General features: G+C 45.3%; 1 protein-coding gene across 2 annotated transcripts in view; it reads right to left on the reverse strand.

Moving 5' to 3' along the window:
• Window positions 1–21,560, reverse strand: part of SFT2D1 (SFT2 domain containing 1) — a 97,452-nt gene that overhangs the window by 43,859 nt on the left and 32,033 nt on the right. For both annotated transcript variants that reach the window (XM_040429296.1, XM_040429295.1), the window contains exon 2: window positions 18,194–18,280. In XM_040429296.1, coding sequence (XP_040285230.1) covers window positions 18,194–18,280 — 87 coding nt within the window. The remainder of the gene's footprint in view (window positions 1–18,193; window positions 18,281–21,560) is intronic.

Here is a 21,560-nt window from a genome sequence, read left to right on the forward strand (position 1 = left end):
TTCCTTATAGCGCGATATAGGAGAATATAATGGTCTTACTTACTTTCATGCGGCCGTTTCTTTAGAAAACGAAGTTTTATAATATGTAAATCCGGTCTCTACCAGCAAGTAGGGCGTCTACTTGCTGGTAGCCGCAGCAGAAAACCGCCCCCTCGCCGTGTTGATTGACAGGGCCAGCCGTGATCTCCTCCTCCGGCCGGCCCTGTCAGTATTTCAAAAATCGCGCGCCTCTGTTCATTCGGCGCAGGCGCTCTGAGATGAGGAGGCTCGTCTCCTCAGAACTCCCTCAGTGCGCCTGCGCCGATGACGTCTTCTCTTTCGGTGATGTCATCGGCGCAGGCGCACTGAGGGAGTTCTGAGGAGACGAGCCTCCTCATCTCAGAGCGCCTGCGCCGAATGAACAGAGGTGCGCGATTTTTGAAATACTGACAGGGCCGGCCGGAGGAGGAGATCACGGCTGGCCCTGTCAATCAACACGGCCAGGGGGCGGTTTTCTGCTGCGGCTACCAGCAAGTAGACGCCCTACTTGCTGGTAGAGACCGGATTTACATATTATAAAACTTCGTTTTCTAAAGAAATGGCCGCATGAAAGTAAGTAAGACCATTATATTCTCCTATAATCGCGCTATAAGGAATGTAACTATACAAAAAAAAAAAAAATGACTTTTGTGGGGTGACAGAAGCCCTTTAAGACAAATTAGAAATAGTGCATGTAATAACTGTACAATACAGTGGCTCCCCAGCTGCAAATAATATTGTGCACTAGTGTCACCAGTGATGTTCGGGCCCCAACCATATCACTATGACAGTTAACACCTGGGTAAGCGCCATATCATTCAATTGTAACTTTCATAAGATTGTCTCAGAGTGTCTCCACCCCATCTGCAGTATTTGAAAGCGGCTTATGACCCACAAAAGGTTAAAAGGGGTTATCCGAGAATAAGAAATTCCCCCCATATGCCGGGCTTCTCACACTAAATATACTTACCTGGCTCCCTGCCCCACCAGATGTTTTCATCTGCGCACGGGGAGAAGCAGCAGCGGCGGTGCGGGGACCAGGAGCGGCGCAGTGAGCCAAGCACACTCACCTAAAGAATTATTAGGAACACCATACTAATACGGTGTTGGACCCCCTTTTGCCTTCAGAACTGCCTTAATTCTACGTGGCATTGATTCAACAAGGTGCTGATAGCATTCTTTAGAAATGTTGGCCCATATTGATAGGATAGCATCTTGCAGTTGGAGATTTGAGGGATGCACATCCAGGGCACGAAGCTCCCGTTCCACCACATCCCAAAGATGCTCTATTGGGTTGAGATCTGGTGACTGTGGGGGTCATTTTAGTACAGTGAACTCATTGTCATGTTCAAGAAACACATTTGAAATGATTCGAGCTTTGTGACATGGTGCATTATCCTGCTGGAAGTAGCCATCAGAGGATGGATACATGTTCTCATTCTGTTTACGCCAAATTCGGACTCTACCATTTGAATGTCTCAACAGAAATCGAGACTCATCAGACCAGGCAACATTTTTCCAGTCTTCAACAGTCCAATTTTGGTGAGCTCGTGCAAATTGTAGCCTCTTTTTCCTATTTGTAGTGGAGATGAGTGGTACCTGGTGGGGTCTTCTGCTGTTGTAGCCCATCCGCCTCAAGGTTGTGCGTGTTGTGGCTTCACAAATGCTTTGCTGCATACCTCGGTTGTAACGAGTGGTTATTTCAGTCAACATTGCTCTTCTATCAGCTTGAATCAGTCGGCCCATTCTCTTCTGACCTCTAGCATCCACAAGGCATTTTTGCCCACAGGACTGCCGCATACTGGATGTTTTTCCCTTTTCACACCATTCTTTGTAAACCCTAGAAATGGTTGTGCGTGAAAATCCCAGTAACTGAGCAGATTGTGAAATACTCAGAGCGGCCCGTCTGGCACCAACAACCATGCCACGCTCAAAATTGCTTAAATCACCTTTCTTTCCCATTCTGACATTCAGTTTGGAGTTCAGGAGATTGTCTTGACCAGCACCACCCCCCTAAATGCATTGAAGCAACTGCCATGTGATTGGTTGACTAGATAATTGCATTAATGAGAAATAGAACAGGTGTTCCTAATAATTCTTTAGGTGAGTAAGTATATTCTGTGCCAGGGGCCCGGCGTATGGGGACATTTTTTTTGTCTTGAATAAACCCATTAAAGACCTCTGGTATAAGGCAATCAAGTCTCCAGGATAACACTGCCACACAGGTACAGTGTTATATGTATGCAACACACTTGCCATGAATCATCCTATATTATTTTTACACACACAAACTGTCTGGCTATCTATTACATTATAGGACATTCACTTGGATGATTGACATGTACTACTACATATATAGTATATGACGAATTCGTAGGGAGTAAAGCTGCGATGCAGCAGCTACAACCCTGATGACCTGCAGTGGTCCATAGCTCCATGAATTAGAAGGCAATACCTCGGTTACCGTGACCTGGCTACCAGAGGTTGGCAAGGTTGCAGCTACCCTGTGGAATCCCATCTGAGAAGTACTGCTGGAAACAGCCCATACTCCTATGATACCAGTATTGCCAGTTGAGTAATCTGCTCTATAAAAGGAGATATTGGTAAATTGCACCAAATATGGAAACTTTGTATGGAATCATGGTAGAGCTGCCACAGCGGGTGTGAGAAGACATGTTTTATCATCTGAATAGCCAGTTTCTTACGCAGTTTTCAGTCAAGCGTGTGAGATATTAAGGATTGCTAGAGCGGTTTCCTCTTTTGTCGATATTTCTCACACAGAAATAACTGTCACCTCAGATCTTTTACACTTCTATAAAGTCAACTTTAATCTTTCAGAAACAACACAAACAAGGAACTTCTTGATTAGCTGACATCTTAAAATATCACTATGGTGGGTCACCTCCTAAGGCCTCATGCACACAACTGTAGCCATTTTGCAATCTGCAAACCACAGATCGGAAAAATACATTTGCAAAAAATGTGATCAGAGGTGGACCAAAACTAAGTTTGCGAGCAAGAGCCCTAATTCTCCTCCCTGTGACCATCCCTCCATGTGAATGTTTTTGATAGAGAACTGCCATACATCCGAATGGCTTCTTCATATTACTGTGTCACTGTGCATGGCGGACCAGCTGTGCTGCTGTATGAGACAGGAGACATCTAGACAAACAGAAGATCCTATTAGGGTTCCAAATTGTTTGCAGCATTTCCCCCTGTCTCCTTAATTATCAAGCCTCTTAGGGTCTTAACCCCTTCCTAATACAGCCATTCCCCTCCCCCCCCCCCGCAGCATTTCAGGAGACATAACTCATTTTTCAGTTCACATAGCTAACTTAGGGCTCTTTCACACTTGCGTTATTGTCTTCCGGCATAGAGTTCCGTCGTCGAGACTCTATGCCGGAAGAATACTGATCAGGATTATCCTAATGCATTCTGAATGGAGAGTAATCCGTTCAGGATGCATCAGGATGTCTTCAGTTCCGGTACGGAACGTTTTTTGGCCGGAGAAAATACCGCAGCATGCTGCGCTTTTTGCTCCGGCCAAAAATCCTGAAGACTTGCCGCAAGGCCGGATCCGGGATCAATGCCCATTGAAAGGCATTGATCCGGATCCGGCCTTAAGCTAAACGTCGTTTCGGCGCATTGCCGGACCAGACGTTTAGCTTTTTCTGAATAGTTACCATGGCTACCGGGACGCTAAAGTCCTGACAGCCATGGTAAGTGTAGCGGGGAGCAGGGGAGCAGTGTACTTACCGTCCGTGCGGCTCCCCGGGCGCTCCAGAGTGACGTCAGGGCGCCCCAAGCGCATGGATCACGTGATCACATGGATCACGTCATCCATGCGCATGGGGCGCTCTGACGTCATTCTGGAGCGCCCGGGGAGCCGCACGGACTGTAAGTATACCGCTCCCCCGCTCCCCTCTCCTACTATGGCAACCAGGACTTTAATAGCGTCCTGGGTGCCATAGTAACACTGAACGCATTTGGAAGACGGTTCCGTCTTCAAATGCTTTCAGTACACTTGCGTTGTTACGGATCCGGCAGGCACCTCCGGCAACGGAAGTGCATGCCGGATCCCAACAACGCAAGTGTGAAAGAGGCCTAAGGACTTTTTTTTGCAGCACAAGTTGTAAAATAGGGTGTAATTGGAATACAAAAAAAAAAAAAAAACAACACACACACTCACACACACACACACACCATTGTTTTTATAGTTTTCATGCTTACGGCATTCCCTATACCAGTGATGGCGAACCTTTTACAGTGCACAAACTGCAACCCAAAACCCACATTTATTCGCAAGGTGCCAACACAGCAATTTAACCTGAATACTACAGTCAATATAGTTCTGCATTTTCGCTTTATTAGACACACTTTTTTCCCCCGAACATGGGGGTAAAAAGTCAGTGAGTCTTATAAAGCGCATGCCAAAATCATCGTGGCCGGCACATTGCAGGAGCTTTAATAAGCGAGCCTGCTACCTAGAAAGAAGAAGTGTGGGGCAGGCAGGGGGTATGAAGCACTCAGGAGCGGGAGGCAGCAGTGAAACATTCCACCGAATGCTGCCAGCCCGCACGTCCTTTATCTGCAGCCGGGGTCCATTCCAGAGGAGGAGGAGAGACTAGAGCCAGTGGCATACTAAGGGGGTGGGAGGGAGGGGGGGGGGGGGGGGGGGGTCAGTCCACCCCCAGATCTCAGGGGGTGGGGGAAGGGGTGCCAGAAGCAATGAGCGCTTCCATCAATACAGATGGTCCTGTCACTCACCGCTCAGCTCCCAGTGCTCCTCCCCTCCTTCAGGCGGCGGTGCTCTGAATGGTTAAGCAGGAAGACTTCGCCCCTGTCCACCATTCAGCCTGCAGACACAGATCGCGCTGCCAGCCTGTGTGGGGGCAGAGCATGCAGCCCAGAAATCTGCATAAGCTCCGCCCAAAGTGCTGCAGTGCGATCTATGCCACAGGGGAAGAGAGGTATGAGAGTTTCAGAAACAGGACAAGGTGAGTAGTTACTGTGTTTTTTTTTTTTAATACACAGGAGGTAAAAAGAGCATTATTAGCACAGAGGGCATTACTGCTGTGAAGGGGGCACAATGGGGATTACTACTATGAAGGGGGCACAATGGGGATTACTACTATGAAGGGGGCACAATGGGGATTACTACTATGAAGGGGGCACAATGGGGATTACTACAGTGGAGGGGCACAAAGAGGGCATTACAACTGAAAGGGGCACAGAGAGGGCATAACTACGGAGGGCACACATCTGTACAAAACTACTGTGAAGGTTGTACAATGAGGGCAATACTACTGTGAGGGGGTACAATTTCTTTAAAGTATTTATTTATTTATATATATTTTTTTATTTATTTTTTTGGGGGGGGGGGGGGGTGATTGTGCCAGAGAAATGACCCACCCCGGGTGCCAAACACTCTAGGCATGCCACTGACAAGAGCTATTCTCCTTCTCCTCTGCATGTCGCGCTAATTGGTGGTGAGCGCCAGCGGGAACTGCTGCTCCGCCACCTCCACCATTCAGCTTACTCCCTCCTGGCTATGTGCGGCGCTGCTATTAGGAAGGAAGAAGGGAGGGACTCATACTGGCCTTTCGTCGACTCAAGTGAGTGACAGCCAGGATAAAAAAAAAAGGGGGCGCTCAGGGGCAGACCTGAACATTAAATATGACTATGACTATAACCCCCCCTCATCCATAGGAATGCATCCTGCCACTGCAGTACATAGAAGTATTCTTAAGAATGGGGGGGGGGGGGGGGGTTATAGTCACATTTAATATAAACACTGTCTAGGAACTGTAGCATTATTTGCCTACATAGTTATATTAAACGTGACTATAACCCCCTCATCCACAGGAATGCACCCATGTACTGCAGTACACGGGTGTATTCTTAAGGATGAGGGGAGTTCTAGTCATATTTAATATAAACACTGTTGAGGGACTGTACCGTAATTGGTGTTTAATGGTAAGTGTTTATATTAAATGTAACAATAGCCCCCTCTGCAGTACATGAATAAATTATTAAGGATGAGGGGAGGTATAGTCCCATAACATAACTAGGTTAACCGTAGACCCCCCCCCCCCCCCATAATAGTGTCATCTACAGATCCCCCCACAACAGTGAGTCATCTGCCAAACCCCCATAACAGTGCTTGCGTTTTCCGCAGATCCCTCCATATCAGTGCGTCAGTACCAGATTCCCCCATAACAGTGTGAAACATTCTGTTATTACGTTTTTTAGCACACCTTTTGGTTCAAAATATATATTTTTTTATTTTCCTCCTCTAAAATCTAGGTGCGTCTTATCACCAGGTGCGTCTTATAAAGCGAAAAATACGGTATATCTTCCGTGTACTTAATAGCCGGTCTACAGTCAGTGTGCTGCCTGTGCCATTCATAGTGCATCCTGCTCTGATGAATGGCAGGAAAAGTGTAAGGCATATTGGTACACCATAGACTTTTTTCTAAGGGGTGGGTACCCACAGAGAGGGCTCTGAGTGCCACCTCTGGCCCTCGTGCCATAGGTGCGTCACCACTGCCCTATAATGTATGTAAAACGGACATGTTATCTTATACAGTGATGCCACATAGTTTTCTTTTGTTTTAAATACTTTTTAAAAAATAAAAACTTCAAAAAAATATATATTTTTTAATTTGCATCACCAGATTCTGACCCCATAACCTTTTTATAGTTACGTTTACAGAGCAGTTTTTACCGATTTGGGGTGTGTATCACTGTGATAAATTTTATTAAATAATTTTTTGAGAGGTGACCAAAAATTGGCAAAATAACCATATACTGTAGATTTAGTTTCGCTGTGGCATTAACCATATGGACAATTTTTTTTTTTTTATAGTTCAAATAAAATCTGTCACATGGATTATCAATAATAAAGTAAAACACTTACCTGCAGAGAAATCTCACGCAGGTGCATGCCCAGTGACACATTTGAGGCTGAAATGAAGGACACAGGTAGTCTTCAGTACTGCGCCTGCGGGAGATTTCTCTGCGATACAAAACTGTGGGCAGCTATACCTCGCGTCAGTGATGTCGAGGGGGAGGGGCGGCAACAACGCTTATGGGGATGTGGAGTCTCAGCCCAGCGTGCTTAGGCTCTGCTGGAGGGCGGGCCTGGGCACCATTGAAATAAAATAAAGCCCCTCTGGGCACCTTGCTGCCTAATTTGCATATCATACAAAGATGATTTTCACAAGATAAAAAAAAAAAAAAAAAGAAATGCCAAATGAAAGGGAAGGAGGTGTTATGTTGTACATGGCAATAGTTTTACTTTAAGGGTCCATTCACACATCCGTGTGTGTTTTGCGGATCCACAAAACACGGACACCGGCAATGTGCGTTCCGCATTTTGCGGACCGCACATCGCCGGCACTTAATAGAAAATGCCCATTCTTGTCCGCAATTGCGGACAAGAATAGGACATATTCTATTTTTTTCCGGCTCGGAATTGCATGGGTCCGTAATTCTGTTACGCAAAATGCGGAACGGAATTGCGGACGTGTGAATGGAGCCCAATAGTGATAATCCATGTGACAGATTTCCTTTAACATCCATTTTCAGAGCAATCTATTTTTTTACTGTTTATTTTAATTTGTAAAAAAAAATGGGCAAAGGATGCGATTTGAATTTTTAAAAAACGTTTTTCATACTTTATCCCTTATCCCTAAGGGACTTCAACATGCGATCATCTTATCACTTCTACCCAGGCTGCCATAGCAACTGGACGACTCCCGAATGCTGTGCTGAGGAGGTTAAAAGTTTGTGAGTAAAGTCGTTTCCAATCACAGACTCTGCCAGTCTGTTGGGTAAAACTGCAGGTAACTGGCAGAATTGGCACCTGCTTAGCGGAAGCCATCATGTCCAGAAGATGTCAGGAAGGTGTTAAGGACGATTATTTATATTTTTTTCCAATGCTGCATTTCAAGAGCTATGAAGGTCTAACATCAAATTCATCGTCGTTTAAACCATGATGACTGAAATGTACACAGCTATGAGCTACCATAGATTTCAGTTTAGGCACACAGACTGCTGAAGCATGCAACTAATTTATTAAAAAAATGTAATTACAAGTTTATATAAAAATTTTTAAAGTGTTACATTTATATTAAATTAGACATGAGGATATAGGGCCAGGCGAGATGTCTGGCCCTGTCAATCAAGGTGTGAGTGAGCCTAATGAGCAGAGGGGCCAGCCCCTCCCTGCTCAGGCAGGCTGATTTATCCACTCATCTGTAACTCAGACTAAGGCCTCATGCACACAACCGCATCTGAGCCGCAGTTTTTGCGGCTTGGATGCAAACCCACTCACTTCAATGGGGGCGCAAAAGATGTGGACATCCGTTGCTCCGTTCCGTGGTCCACCAAAAAAATATAACGTCCTATTCTTGGTAATTTTGCGGACAAGAATAAGCAGTTATATCAATGGCTGTCCGTGCCATTCCGCAAATTGCGGAACGCACACGGACGCCATCTGTGTTTTGCGGATCCGTAATTTGTGGACCGCAAAACACACAATGGTCGTGTGCATGAGGCCTAAGCCTACATGCACACAAACGTATTTTGTTTCCGTGTCTGTTCCTTTTTTTTTTTGCGGATAAGAGGCAGACCTATTCATTTCAATGGGTACGCAAAAAATGCGGACAGCACACAGTGTGCTATCCGCATCCGTATGTCCGTTCCGTAGCCCTGCAAAAAAATTTAACAAAAATAGAGCATGTCCTATTTATTCTTGTCCGTTTTGAGGACAAGGATAGGCATTATTACAACAGATTACATACGGATGTCATTTTTTTTGTGGATTCGCAGTTTGCGGACCGCAAAATACATACAGTCGTGTGCATGTAGCCTAATGGGTTTACCCCCAAAACCTCTTCCCGCTGAGCGACGTACTATTACAACACAGCATTAATGACGTTCCTGCCCTGTGCCGGCGCAGGCTCAGGAGCTGGGTCTGTGCCATCACTTGCGGGTGCCGGCTGTATTATACAGCAGGCACTCATTGCCAGGAATTAGCTCTACCGGGAATTGGCTTTCCAGGAGTCCACCATGACAGCAACTCCTGGAGGATGTCCTGATTGGCCTCTGCAGGAACAAAAAAACAGAGGTTAAGAGGTCCCAATGACCTCAAAAAGGACAGATGTAAACTATTTATTTTCAACAATGTTAACTCACTGCAGATATACACAGCAGTCGAGTCATATTATTATGACCACCAGCTAAGCACTGCAGTGCTTTCCACAGTTGCTAGAGGTGCATGGGCAGGGCCGTTTCTACAGCAGGGCAAGGGGTGCGACCGCACGGGGCGCGTGTCTCCAGCAAGAAGAGGGGGGCGCCGTCAGCATCTATTTACAGGCTGGCAGCCACTGGCGGATCGGGGGGGGGGTGCAAGGGGTCAATTGCCCCCCCCTCTCCGAGAATATAGTAAGTGTAAGGGCAGAGATCGGATCGGGGGGAGATGAGGGAGAGGTGTCTCCCTTCCTTGTTCCTCTGATGTGCCCGCAGCCTATCAGAGGCCGCTGCAGACACAGGCCGGAAGAGGCCTGCATCGCATCGCTACCATGGAGGTAAGTAAGTATAAGTGTTTTTTATTCGGGACAATACTTGTGGCACATGATTTGGAAGGGGGGGGGCATGGAGAGGCACACTATTGGGTGGCATCTACTGAAACCACAAAGAAGGGGTATTTTATATGGGGGGGCTCTGTGTGATACTAGTATTATCAGGGGGTTTATCGGTTTCTACAGTATAATATTGGGGGTGGTAGGATGATTTGTCCAGAAGATGGGAGGATGATGGAAAAGTAGTAAACCAAGATTTTTTTTTTTGTCAAACTGCAGAGACGAAAAATAGCTGAAAAATGATGGTCTGGTCTGAAAGGAGAAGATGAGGAAAGAGAACATCTACATCAAAGGAGACGTCACTGGATGCAAGAGGTACAGTATGTCGGGCTGTATAGCAAGTACAGCAAAATGCTGTGTAGGGGGAGGGACTTAGAGAATTGGGCCATAATCATTGGGGCTTGGGCCCCAAATCTTTTTCGACCCTAGCAACGCCCTTGACCTGCACCCATTCCACTACGCCCCGCCCACGGACGTCATGACTGGCATCTCAACAGCAGCAGCAGAAAGTGACGTCATGTTCTAGGTGGTTGATAGATCGGCAGGCTTAGCGGCTACTCCCTGCCAAGCTAAACCTGTCTGCAAAGATCGGCCATGATGAGAAGGTCAAAATAGCATATCTGTGTGAGGTCATCGTGTGCTGGGAAGGCTGTTATTGGCAAATGCAGTGGTAGATTAAAAGGAAAATATTACTGATAGCAACCAAAGGCCGTGTATGATACTGCCAGCTGAACCACTGTATCTTAGCTTATCATGTGTTATACTGCCTGCTGAACCACATATCTAAGCTTACCATGTGTAAGGGCTCATGCACATGGCCGTGCCTGTATTGTGGCCCACAATAACAGCGGGTGCACAATATAAGGGCACCGGACGTGTGCCCACTGTATGATGGATGAGCCCTTAAAGGGGTTGTCTCACTTCAGTAAGTGGCATTTATCATGGAGAAAAAGTCAATACAAGCCACTTACTAATGTATTGTTATTTTCCATATTGCTTCCTGGATTCATTTTTCCATCACATTATACACTGCTCGTTTCCATGGTTACAGACCACCCCGCAATCCATTAGTGGTGGTCGTACTTGCACAATATAGGAAAAAGCACCAGCCTACGTGCGCTTCCATGGTCCCGGCCACCAGAGAGGCTGATGCTTTTTCCTATAGTGTGCAAGTACGACCACCACTGATGGATTGCAGGGTGGTATGTAACCATGGAAACGAGCAGTGTATAATGTGATGCGCTTTTTTTATGTCCGCCCTGTTGGTAAAATTCCCTAGAAACAGCCCTGTGCGTGGGGAAGGAGCCATAGAACACGACAATTGAGGTTTTCCCACAGATGCTTGCAGGGGAGGACTGTAAAATTAAAGTGGCACTGGATAACATTTTAAGTGTTCCTATGTTGTAGGCGGATCCAATTTGACATAAGGCAGGGCAAGAGAAGTAGATCTGGCCAGCTATACCTTAGTGCAGCACAAAATACTACTGCCCCCACTGTAGTATTCCACTGTATCACTGTCTTGAGGATGATTATTTCCAGTCCACCCCTGAAATACTCCATTTACTCCAGTTAGGGTGACAGGGTAGTATTTAGAAAGTCTTGGTCATGCTCTTCCAGCCAATGTCAGACATTTCTAGCCGTGTCGTATTGTCTTAATAGAAGATCCTATCTGCCCCAAGGTAGACAGAGTAGGAGTGTTCATGTGCAAGAATGGATTCATACCCAAACCAGTTGAAAGTGCTATCTACATGGATGAGTGGGCTCAGAAAAACACAAAAACATTCCCCAGACCATAAGGCTGCTCCCACCAACTTGTGTTTTTCCAGTAACAGTTGCAGGTTATTGGTCCACTGATGTTTCTCGCCTGACATGCTAACATCCATGCATTCAATGAAGCAGAAAACTCAAAACGGTAACCCTTTACCAATCAGAGGAGGTCCAATTCCGATACTTCCATGAAAATTAAATCAGTTTTTGCTAATGCAACTTTGCTTGCAGAGGTGCAGTGACCATCCATCTGCTTCAGAGCCCCATATGCAGAAAGGTTTGCTGTACCGTTGTTTTAGACACCTGTGTGGTAGCACCCTGGTTCACTTTGGCAGTGAACTGCTCCACTGTAGAGTGTTGGTCCGCCCTGGCACACCTTTATAGCAGAGGTTTACCTCTCACATCACTTATTTGCAATGGTGCCATTTGTCCACTAATTATACAATTTCACCACAGTAGCACAGAAATCGTTTACAAACTGCACAGCTTCAGAAATCCTGCCACTCTTGACCCAAAAGCCAATAACCATTCATTTTTGCAACATTGATAAATCGCCCCTTTTCCCCCATGACAGCAGCGAGGGATGTGTTTGCAGACAGCCTACTGCACAACTTATAAACCCACCAAGCCAGCTCAAGTTGGACGACTTTTCAGGACATCCTCCATTACAGCACCACAAGGAGCAATTCCAGATCAACTATGTAGGGAGAGACTACAGCCTGTAACGTCCAAAGGCTAGTTCTTTGTAGACAAAAAGGTCCAGCTTATAATTTCAGCAGAAAGTAAGGAAATTGGACCAAGTGACTGCCCTGCAGATATGCTCAATAGAGGCCTCAACTCTTAGCCCAAGAAGCGGCCATTGCTTTGGTAGAATGGACTAGCTTTTAAAAGGACAATCAGTATCCTGATTGTTCGTCTGTCCTATGTATTTTATCCATCTTGCCAAAGTGTCTTTTGAAACTTTTTTCCCCTTTATTTCTTCCTGCAAACTAAACAAAGAATAGAGTCCTTTCTCAGTACAACAGTTGATTCTTGATAATTTATAACTATCACCAAACATCCAGGGTGTGAAAGTTCCTCCTGCTGATTTCTGTAGAAGGAACAAAAAGGATTCGCTCTTTACCACATTGAAAAGTTGAAGAAACCTTGGGTAGGAAAACTGGGTCTAATTTAAGGATTAGTCTCTAGTCCTCCTATTCTTCAAGCCATTGGCAACTAAAGAAAGCCATTTTCATTGATAAAGGCCTCAGACTACTTCTAATGATTCAGATAGAGGCTTACAAATTCTGTACAGATCCACTTAAATCCCACAGAGAAGTGTCACGAAAAATGTTATCTGCTAGTTAAAACCAGATGGCAACAAATATTCATATTTTTTTTTTTTATAAGGGAAAATAATAATGATCGGGTCTCCATCCCGATCGTCTCTTAGCAACCGTGCGTGAAAATCGCACCGCATCCGCACTTGCCTGCGGATGCTTGCGATTTTCACGCAACCCCATTCATTTCTATGGGGCCTGAGTTACGTGAAAAACGCACAAAGAGGAGCATGCTGCGATTTTCACGCAACGCACAAGTGATGCGTGAAAATCACCGCTCATGTGAACAGCCCCATAGAAATGAATGGGTCGGTATTCAGTGCGGGTGCAATGCGTTCACCTCCCGCATCGCATCCGCGCAGAATACTCGCCCGTGTGAAAGGGGCCTTAGTCTGTACACCTCTGGATGTTGTAGAGGACCCTGAACAGGAAGAGCTTTTCTTGCCAGTAGAAAAACAAGACCCAACGGAGCCAAAGGTTTTAGTATTTGGGTTTTAGCTTAGTTTTGGGGAAAATAAAGTACTTACACTAAATCGGTCTGAATCTTCTTTAGGCTTTATGCACACGAACGTATTTTCATTCAGTGTCTGTTCTTTTTTTGGACCGTATACGGAACCATTTATTTCAATGGGTCCACAAAAAAAACAGAAGTTACTCCGTGTGCATTCCGCATGTCCATATTTCCATTTCGCAAAAAAATAGAACATGTCCTATTATTGTCCGCATTACGGACAAGGATAGTACTGTTCTATAAGGGGCCAGCTGTTCCTTTCCGCAATATACAGAATGCACACGGACGTCATCCGTGTTTTTTGTGGACCGCAAAATACATACGTTCGTGTGCATGAGGCCTTAGAAGCATGGAGATGACAGGAAAGGGTGGGAATGTATCAGCTAACCTAATGCTCCACTTTTGGGCTAGGGCCTCCAGCCAATGCATGTGGTCTATCCCTAGGATTTAGTGAATAAAAAGGAAGTTTGACATTCTTCCTTGCAGCATGGGGCTTCTGCTGAGGAAATCCACAGCTTGGTTCAGTAAGCCTTTTATGTCAACTACAGCCAGGGAGAGTACTGCTTGTTCTGACCATCTGAGGATCTCTTCCCTCAGGGAGTGTAGGAGAGGATATTTTGTTTCTCCCTGATGTTTTAATAAGGACACTATTGTCTTGTTGTCCAATATATTAGATATGCAGGCGGCGGCCTTTGAACATCTGGAGGCACTCTTACAGGTGAAACATAACCGCTTTTAGATGATATCTGTAATTCGAAGGTCTGTTGCTGATCTGCTGGGACCAATAGGTCTGGAAATAGAGGTCTTGGACCTGGACCCCAACCTCTTTTGCCAGCATCCATTGTTACTAGAACATAAGGATTTAGGCTCCAGCAAACCCCTTGTTGTAGGTTCTGTGGGTCTATCCACCAGTTCAGACTCTGCCTTTCTTTATATCCAGAAATTTTTGATCCAGATCCTAAATGACGAGGATTAATTTCTGGGGGAGAGTAGAATGGAACTGGCTCCAAGGAACCATAGGGATACAAGAAGACATTAAACAAAGAATGTGCACTGCTTCTCTCAAGGAATCAGAATTTTTCTTCTGAAATAAGCATATCAAAATAATTGAATAAAAAATATATATATATATATATATATATATATATATATATATATATATATATATATATATATTGAATAACAATAATTGAATTTAAAAAAAGCATCAAACTGTCCCATGTTTCCCAAAGTGGAATAAATTCTATAGACTACCTGAGAATTGGCCTACCATCTGTTCTCAAAGAATTCGAGCTCTTCAGCCGCCTTAGCAACTTTAAAGTTAATATTCAGAAGTCAGAAATGCTGAATATCACACTTCCACAACGGGAGGCCGCTTCTCTCAAGGACTCATTTTCCTTTCAGTGGGCCACTCAGTCTATCAAACACCTGGGTGTTCATATCCCAGCAAATCTCTCTCTCCTTTTCAAATTGAATTACCAACCCAATTATTAGATCTATAGAAGCGGACCTTCAAAAATGGTCACCACTTTACATATCATGGTTTGGTAAAATCAATGCCATCAAGATGGACATTTTGCCTTGTCTCATATATATTTCAAACAATCCCCTGTGGTGTACCCCTCAATTACTTCAGCCGACTCAAAAGTCTAATATCACGCTTCATCTGGCAAAACTCCAGGGCTAGACTTAACTTTATTGACCCGATCTAAAAACGCAGGGGGAACGGGCCTACCTAATCTCCTCACATACTACAGAGCCACGATCATGACCTGTATATCTTAGACCTACACCACAATTGCTCCTCAAAATTATGGGTGGAAATTGAACACAAATTAACCCCCCATCTGGCGAAAGGTATATTTTGGCTGCCGCGGAATGTCATGTACCAGTTTCCTCACTCACAATCAGACTTACTTCTATTCTCGCTAGCTAGAACGTGGAACAGATTCACCACAAAACTCCATCTTGCAAATTTACCAGGCCCCCTCACTATCCTAACAGAGCATCCAAAGTTACCATCAAGCCTCAAACAAATACCAGCCCTCAGACCTGAGAGTGAGCTCTCAATATGTTTGAAAGACCTATGCAATCAAAAGGGTATATTGCCCTTGAGGGACCTCTCACACTTTATCCCCTCTGCCCCGGGACAGTGGTTTCTTTATCTACAACTTCGCAGTTTTGTCAATTCCCTGATAACTGGATTAGTCATGCCCTTCGCTAACAAATTTTGAGAAAATGTGTGTTGCGAACATCTCGTCTAGACACGCTATTTCTACGGTATATGCCATGCTGAACACAGAGGAGCCTGGAGTTACTGCCGCTGACCCCTCCCACACCAAACTTAAAATTCATGATTGATTGGGAAGTGGAATTGGGATGCGAGTTTACCGTTGAGCAGTGGAAGAGGTCCTTACTTTTTTCACATGCTCTGATGGTTTCCTGCAACCTACAAGAACTTAATTATAAGGTTCTCACCAGATGGTATAGGACCCCGGTTAAACTACATCAGTTCTACCCTTCAGTATCAGACACGTGCTGGAGATGCTCTTCAGATGTGGGTACAATGTGTCATATTTGGTGGGACACATTTACAGATCTAATGCACAAGCATCTTCTGCTATAGCTCTTTTGTCAATTTTCCCTGGCCGAATTTCCCAGGTCAAAAAGGGTTCATTGAGATTGTTTGTCCTGGCCATGAAACAGATCATTCCCCGCAGATGGAGATCGACCGAGAGTTTACAGAGAGTCCATTGGGTCACGGCGCTTGATTTCCTGGTCCACATGGAAGAACTGGGCGCTACTGACCGTAATATACTTCCAGCCTTTTTGCGGGTTTGGGAACCTTGGGATCAATTTCGCTCCTCAACAGCTTTCTCGAGTTGGTTAAATACTGGCAATGTATCTTCCGGTGCCTTGTAATAATACCTGGTTGATGCTCTAGCTTTTTCCCGCCTCTCTCCCCCCCCCCCCCCCTTCTTTTCCCTTTGTTCATGTCTAGGGGTGCACCGAAATTTCGGCGGCCGAAAATGTACCTAATCCATTTCGGCCGATATTGTTACATATCGGCCGAAAATATGGGGTGTGGGATTTGTCACCCACCATCTGCGGGCGGGCGGTTTACTGCATCTTTATTTTACCTTACAATCGTGACGCTCCAGTAAGAACTCTGCAGGCAGAGCGGAGGGCGGCGTAACGTCACTTACTCACGTGACGCGCCTGCTCCGCCTCCTTCATTCATAAAGTGGGTGGAGCAGGTGCGTCACGTGAGTAAGTGACGTTACGCCGCCCTCCGCTCTGCCTGCAGAGTTCTTACTGGAGCGTCACGATTGTAAGGTAAAATAAAGATGCAGTGAGTGATGCTGTGAGCAGCAGGGCCGAGCTGTTATGGGTAGGGGGATCGGTCTATGGCACTGCTATGGGGAGGGGGGATCTGTGCACTGTTATGCCCATAACAGTGCACATATCCCCCCCTCTCCATAACAGCGCCACCCACAGATCCCCCTCTCCATAACAGCGCCACCCACAGATCCCCCTCTCCATAACAGCGCCACCCACAGATCCCCCTCTCCATAACAGCGCCACCCACAGATCCCCCTCTCCATAACAGCGCCACCCACAGATCCCCCTCTCCATAACAGCGCCACCCACAGATCCCCCTCTCCATAACAGCGCCACCCACAGATCCCCCTCTCCATAACAGCGCCACCCACAGATCCCCCTCTCCATAACAGCGCCACCCACAGATCCCCCTCTCCATAACAGCGCCACCCACAGATCCCCCTCTCCATAACAGCGCCACCCACAGATCCCCCTCTCCATAACAGCGCCACCCACAGATCCCCCTCTCCATAACAGCGCCACCCACAGATCCCCCTCTCCATAACAGCGCCACCCACAGATCCCCCTCTCCATAACAGCGCCACCCACAGATCCCCCTCTCCATAACAGCGCCACCCACAGATCCCCCTCTCCATAACAGCGCCACCCACAGATCCCCCTCTCCATAACAGCGCCACCCACAGATCCCCCTCTCCATAACAGCGCCACCCACAGATCCCCCTCTCCATAACAGCGCCACCCACAGATCCCCCTCTCCATAACAGCGCCACCCACAGATCCCCCTCTCCATAACAGCGCCACCCACAGATCCCCCTCTCCATAACAGAGCCATCCACAGATCCCCCTCTCCATAACAGAGCCACCCACAGATCCCCCTCTCCATAACAGCGCCAATCATTAAAAAAAAAGTATTTTAAAAGTATTTGGGCAAAAAGGCAGTTTCGGCTTCGGTTTTCGGTCAAGGGCATCCTAAATTTTCGGTTTCAGACCAGAATTTTTATTTCGGTGCACCCCTATTCATGTCTGTCCACCAACTTCCCCCCGCCCCCCCTTTTTTTTTTTTCTCCAAGTGTTTTTTCTCAATATATTCTTGGTCTCTTAGGTTCTCATTAGTGATAATATCAGCCTTGAGACCACCTATGTAGATTTCAGAAAACTGGTCTAAATATTGTTACATGCTTTGTAATTTGTTTGCATTAGAGGATCTACTCCTCATACTTGTCGAAATTGTCATTTTCATGAAGCATTCTTTCGATTTATGCTACCACGTATCTTATATCTCAATAAAAAGATATTGAACCATAAATTCTATAGACTAGCAAAAAATGAGCCCTCACACAGCTAAGAAAATAAAAAGTGAACACAACAGAAACTGAGCTATAAAATAAATAAATATACAACTTGCCCTGCATAACAGAAGCCTCATGTTAATTGCGGGGGGGGGGGGGGTGCATTTTTCAACCTATTAGATCCCCCCCCCTCCAAATTTTTTTTTACATTTCTTTAAAAATTGTACAGACAGGTACTTCATAAAAAAAATATTAAATCTCTGCTACTAATTGTAGGTTGAGAAGGGGGTGTTTACTTACCAGGATCGAAAGAGCAATTCCAGAAACAAAGCATATTGCAAACCATTTCACTCGAGTACCAAAACCTAGGGATGAGGAATCCAAAACCTTAAATAAAGAAGTAAAAATGTGTAAATGGCCTGTTCTTGCACTACGGTTTTAAAAGTTCATTGCAGTTATGGTGCCCCTACACATGACACAAAGCTCAATAATTTGGGGGGTAAACGGCAAACAATCTAAAGACAGAGGGGTCACGACTCTCCCCTAACTACATGGCCATGTAGGATTACAAGCTCTTTTCACCCCACGGTAGCTGTGCCACTATCAAAAGAGTCTGAAAGTGGCTGAAAGGGGTTGTCCAGGCCAATAGAATTTTTTTTAAAAACAGGCTCAGAATGGTGCAAAATAATAACATAAGTGATACCGTGCCAATCCTCGCCGCCGTTCTTCCGAAGCCTGGATGTGACTAATCAGCCAATCACTGGATGAGCGGTCACTTCCTGCATGTTTTGAGGGACATGGTAATGTATGACTTATTATTTTAATCGCGATTCTTAGCTGCTTTTATCATTAACCCCGCTTCTCACTGAAATGAGCATGTGTGTTTATGAAGAGTCAGGAAAAGGGACAGATCACTATTAGTGTTGAGCGAACTTATGTTTTAAGTTCGGCGTCTAAAGTTCGGCTTCCGGTTAGCGGAGAATCCCGATATGGATTCCGAATTCCGTTGTGGTCCGTGGTAGCGGAATCAATAATCGGAAATTATTGATTCCGCTACCACGGACCACAACGGAATTCGGAATTCTTCGCTAACTGGAAGCCGAACTTTAGACGCAAACTTAAAACAGAAGTTCGCTCAACACTAATCACTATGTGTATGGCCACCGTAACTGTTACAGAACTTCTAAAGATAGGTTCAAAGTCAACTAGGAATAAACCAAACATCCCAAAGGCTGAAATTAGATGGAACATGCAGAGCGCTTCACTTTTAATAACACAGATGCAGATAAATGATTATGTATTATAATTTTTTAAGCAAACCATTATAAAGTTATCAGTTATATGTAGGTCTCATTTATAATTTGGAAACTTTACCTGTCCAGAAGTAGAAGGCAATCCTTCGGCAAGCAAGAATAAAAATAAATAAATAAAAAAAAAAAAAAAAAAAAAAAATGCAAAAATAAAATACTCAGCAGATTACACATAGCAGTTTTATGACTGGGATGCTGGAGACAGTAAGAGAAGATAATGCAAACTCATTGTTTTTACTGAATTGTGTCATAACCACTCATGGGGGTCCATTCACACGTCCATGAATGCGTCCGCACCCGTTCCGCAATTCTGCGGAACAGGTGCGGACCCATTCATTCTCTATGGGGCAGGAATGGATGCGGACAGCACTTTCCGGAGCACGCCCCAGATCTTCCAATCCGTGGCACCGGAAAAAAAATAGAATATGTCCTATTCTTGTCCGCAATAGCGGACAAGAATAGGCAGTTCTATGGGGGTGCCGGCCGGGTGTATTGCGGATCTGCAATACACTACGGACGTGTGAATGTCTCACCTCCGTAAGTGGCATTTATCATGTAGAGAAAGTTAATACAACCCACTTACTAATGTATTGATTGTCCATGTTGCTTCCTTTGCTGGCAGGATTTATTTTTCCATCACATTATACACTGCTCGTTTCCATGGTTACAGACCACCCCGCAATCCATCAGTGGTGGTCGTGCTTGCACAATATAAAAAAAAGCACTAGCCAGAGAGACGGACGCTTTTTCATAATGTGCAAGCACGACCAGTCACCACTGCTGGATTGCAGGGTGGTCTGTAACCATGGAAACAAGCAGTACATAATGTGATGGTAAAATGAATCCAGCCAGCAAAGGAAGCAATATGGACAATAACAATACATTAGTAAGTAGCTTGTATTAACTTTCTCTACATGATAAATGCGACTTATTGAAGTTAGACAACCCCTTTAAGTGCCATATTGTAATGGAAGGAAATCTATCTTCCTAGACAGTGTTCAATAAAAAATACTGCACAATCAGTAGCTGTCCATTCTAACTATGGCACAGGATGTGATGACCTGCGCCGTTTCATACCCAAGTGTGAGTGGACCTTCATAACTAAAGGGTACGCACTGCGGTCAGCACTTCTGTTCAGAACTAACGCAGGGAGGCTTATCAAATTAAAAAATGAATATGCAGCTCCAAATTTCCCTTCAAAACAACAGACACCATGGACCCAAAGGTCTCCAAGTCAACATGGTACAACATGTGGTGGTATCAGTTATGCAAAAGATCTGGCACTTTGCCATGGTGTCTATTAGGCTGACAGTACCCTAAAATCATCTACATTATGTGTTCATGATATAAAACTTTTATTTTAACATCTTAAAATCTTTCTGTGGATTAAAATCCCAGCTTGCCATCTCTGTGTATTATATAACTTAAAGGGGTTCCCCGGGCTTTTAATATGGATGACCTTTCCTCAGGATAGGTCATCAATATGAGATCGACAGGGGTCTGACCCCCGCTGATCAGCTGTATGAGGAGACCGCGCGCAGTGTGCACGTGCCGTAGACATACAGCAGCGAGCAGGAAGAGAGAAGGAGACGGCACATTCACACACAGCTGATCGGCAGGGGTGCCGATCCGATATTGATAGGTCATCAATATTAAAAGCTCGGGGAACCCCTTGAACTGAAATAACTGGGAACCAGCAGACGGCGTGCACTACCTCCTCCGGTCCCCACTCTGTTGTAGGTCTTGGTCTACAGCAGTGGCTGTTTGGACCACTAGGGCTAGCTTGCTATTAAAATTGCTTTATGCACTGCCCTTCAACATGGTTCGCCAAACCCCTGGCATCTTCAGGGACCCAAAAACCCCTGAAGTGACATTGTGGAAACGACACCACTTAGAGAATGTACTGACGGCTTTGACCAAACAGGCGTTTCACAGAATTTACAAACACATTGAGGGGGAAAATCAATAAAATGTTGCTTTAGCCCCAGATTTTTCATTTTTAACAACAGTAACAGAAGAAAAAAACATCACAAATTGTGTCCCATAATTTTTCCCCCAACATCCCCTATGCGGGCACAAACTGCTGGCACACTGCAGGGTTCAGAAGAGAACGAGCACCATCTGTATTCGAGGCACTGGGGGTAATGTATCATCTATCCACAGAGGAAGTAAATAGGGGCCCCGTAACCCCTGCAGTCCACCTGAAATGTACAGAGCAGCCCGTCGCACATTCATTTCTATGGGAATTCCAGAAATAGCGAAGTGCCGACTGGCCACTCTGTTCATTGAGGGGGGCTGCAGAGGTCTCATGATTGTGGGGGTCCCAGCGGTAGGACCCTTGATGATCCAACAGTTAT

This window comes from Bufo bufo, chromosome 4 (assembly GCF_905171765.1).
Source record: "Bufo bufo chromosome 4, aBufBuf1.1, whole genome shotgun sequence".
Lineage (NCBI taxonomy): Eukaryota > Metazoa > Chordata > Amphibia > Anura > Bufonidae > Bufo > Bufo bufo.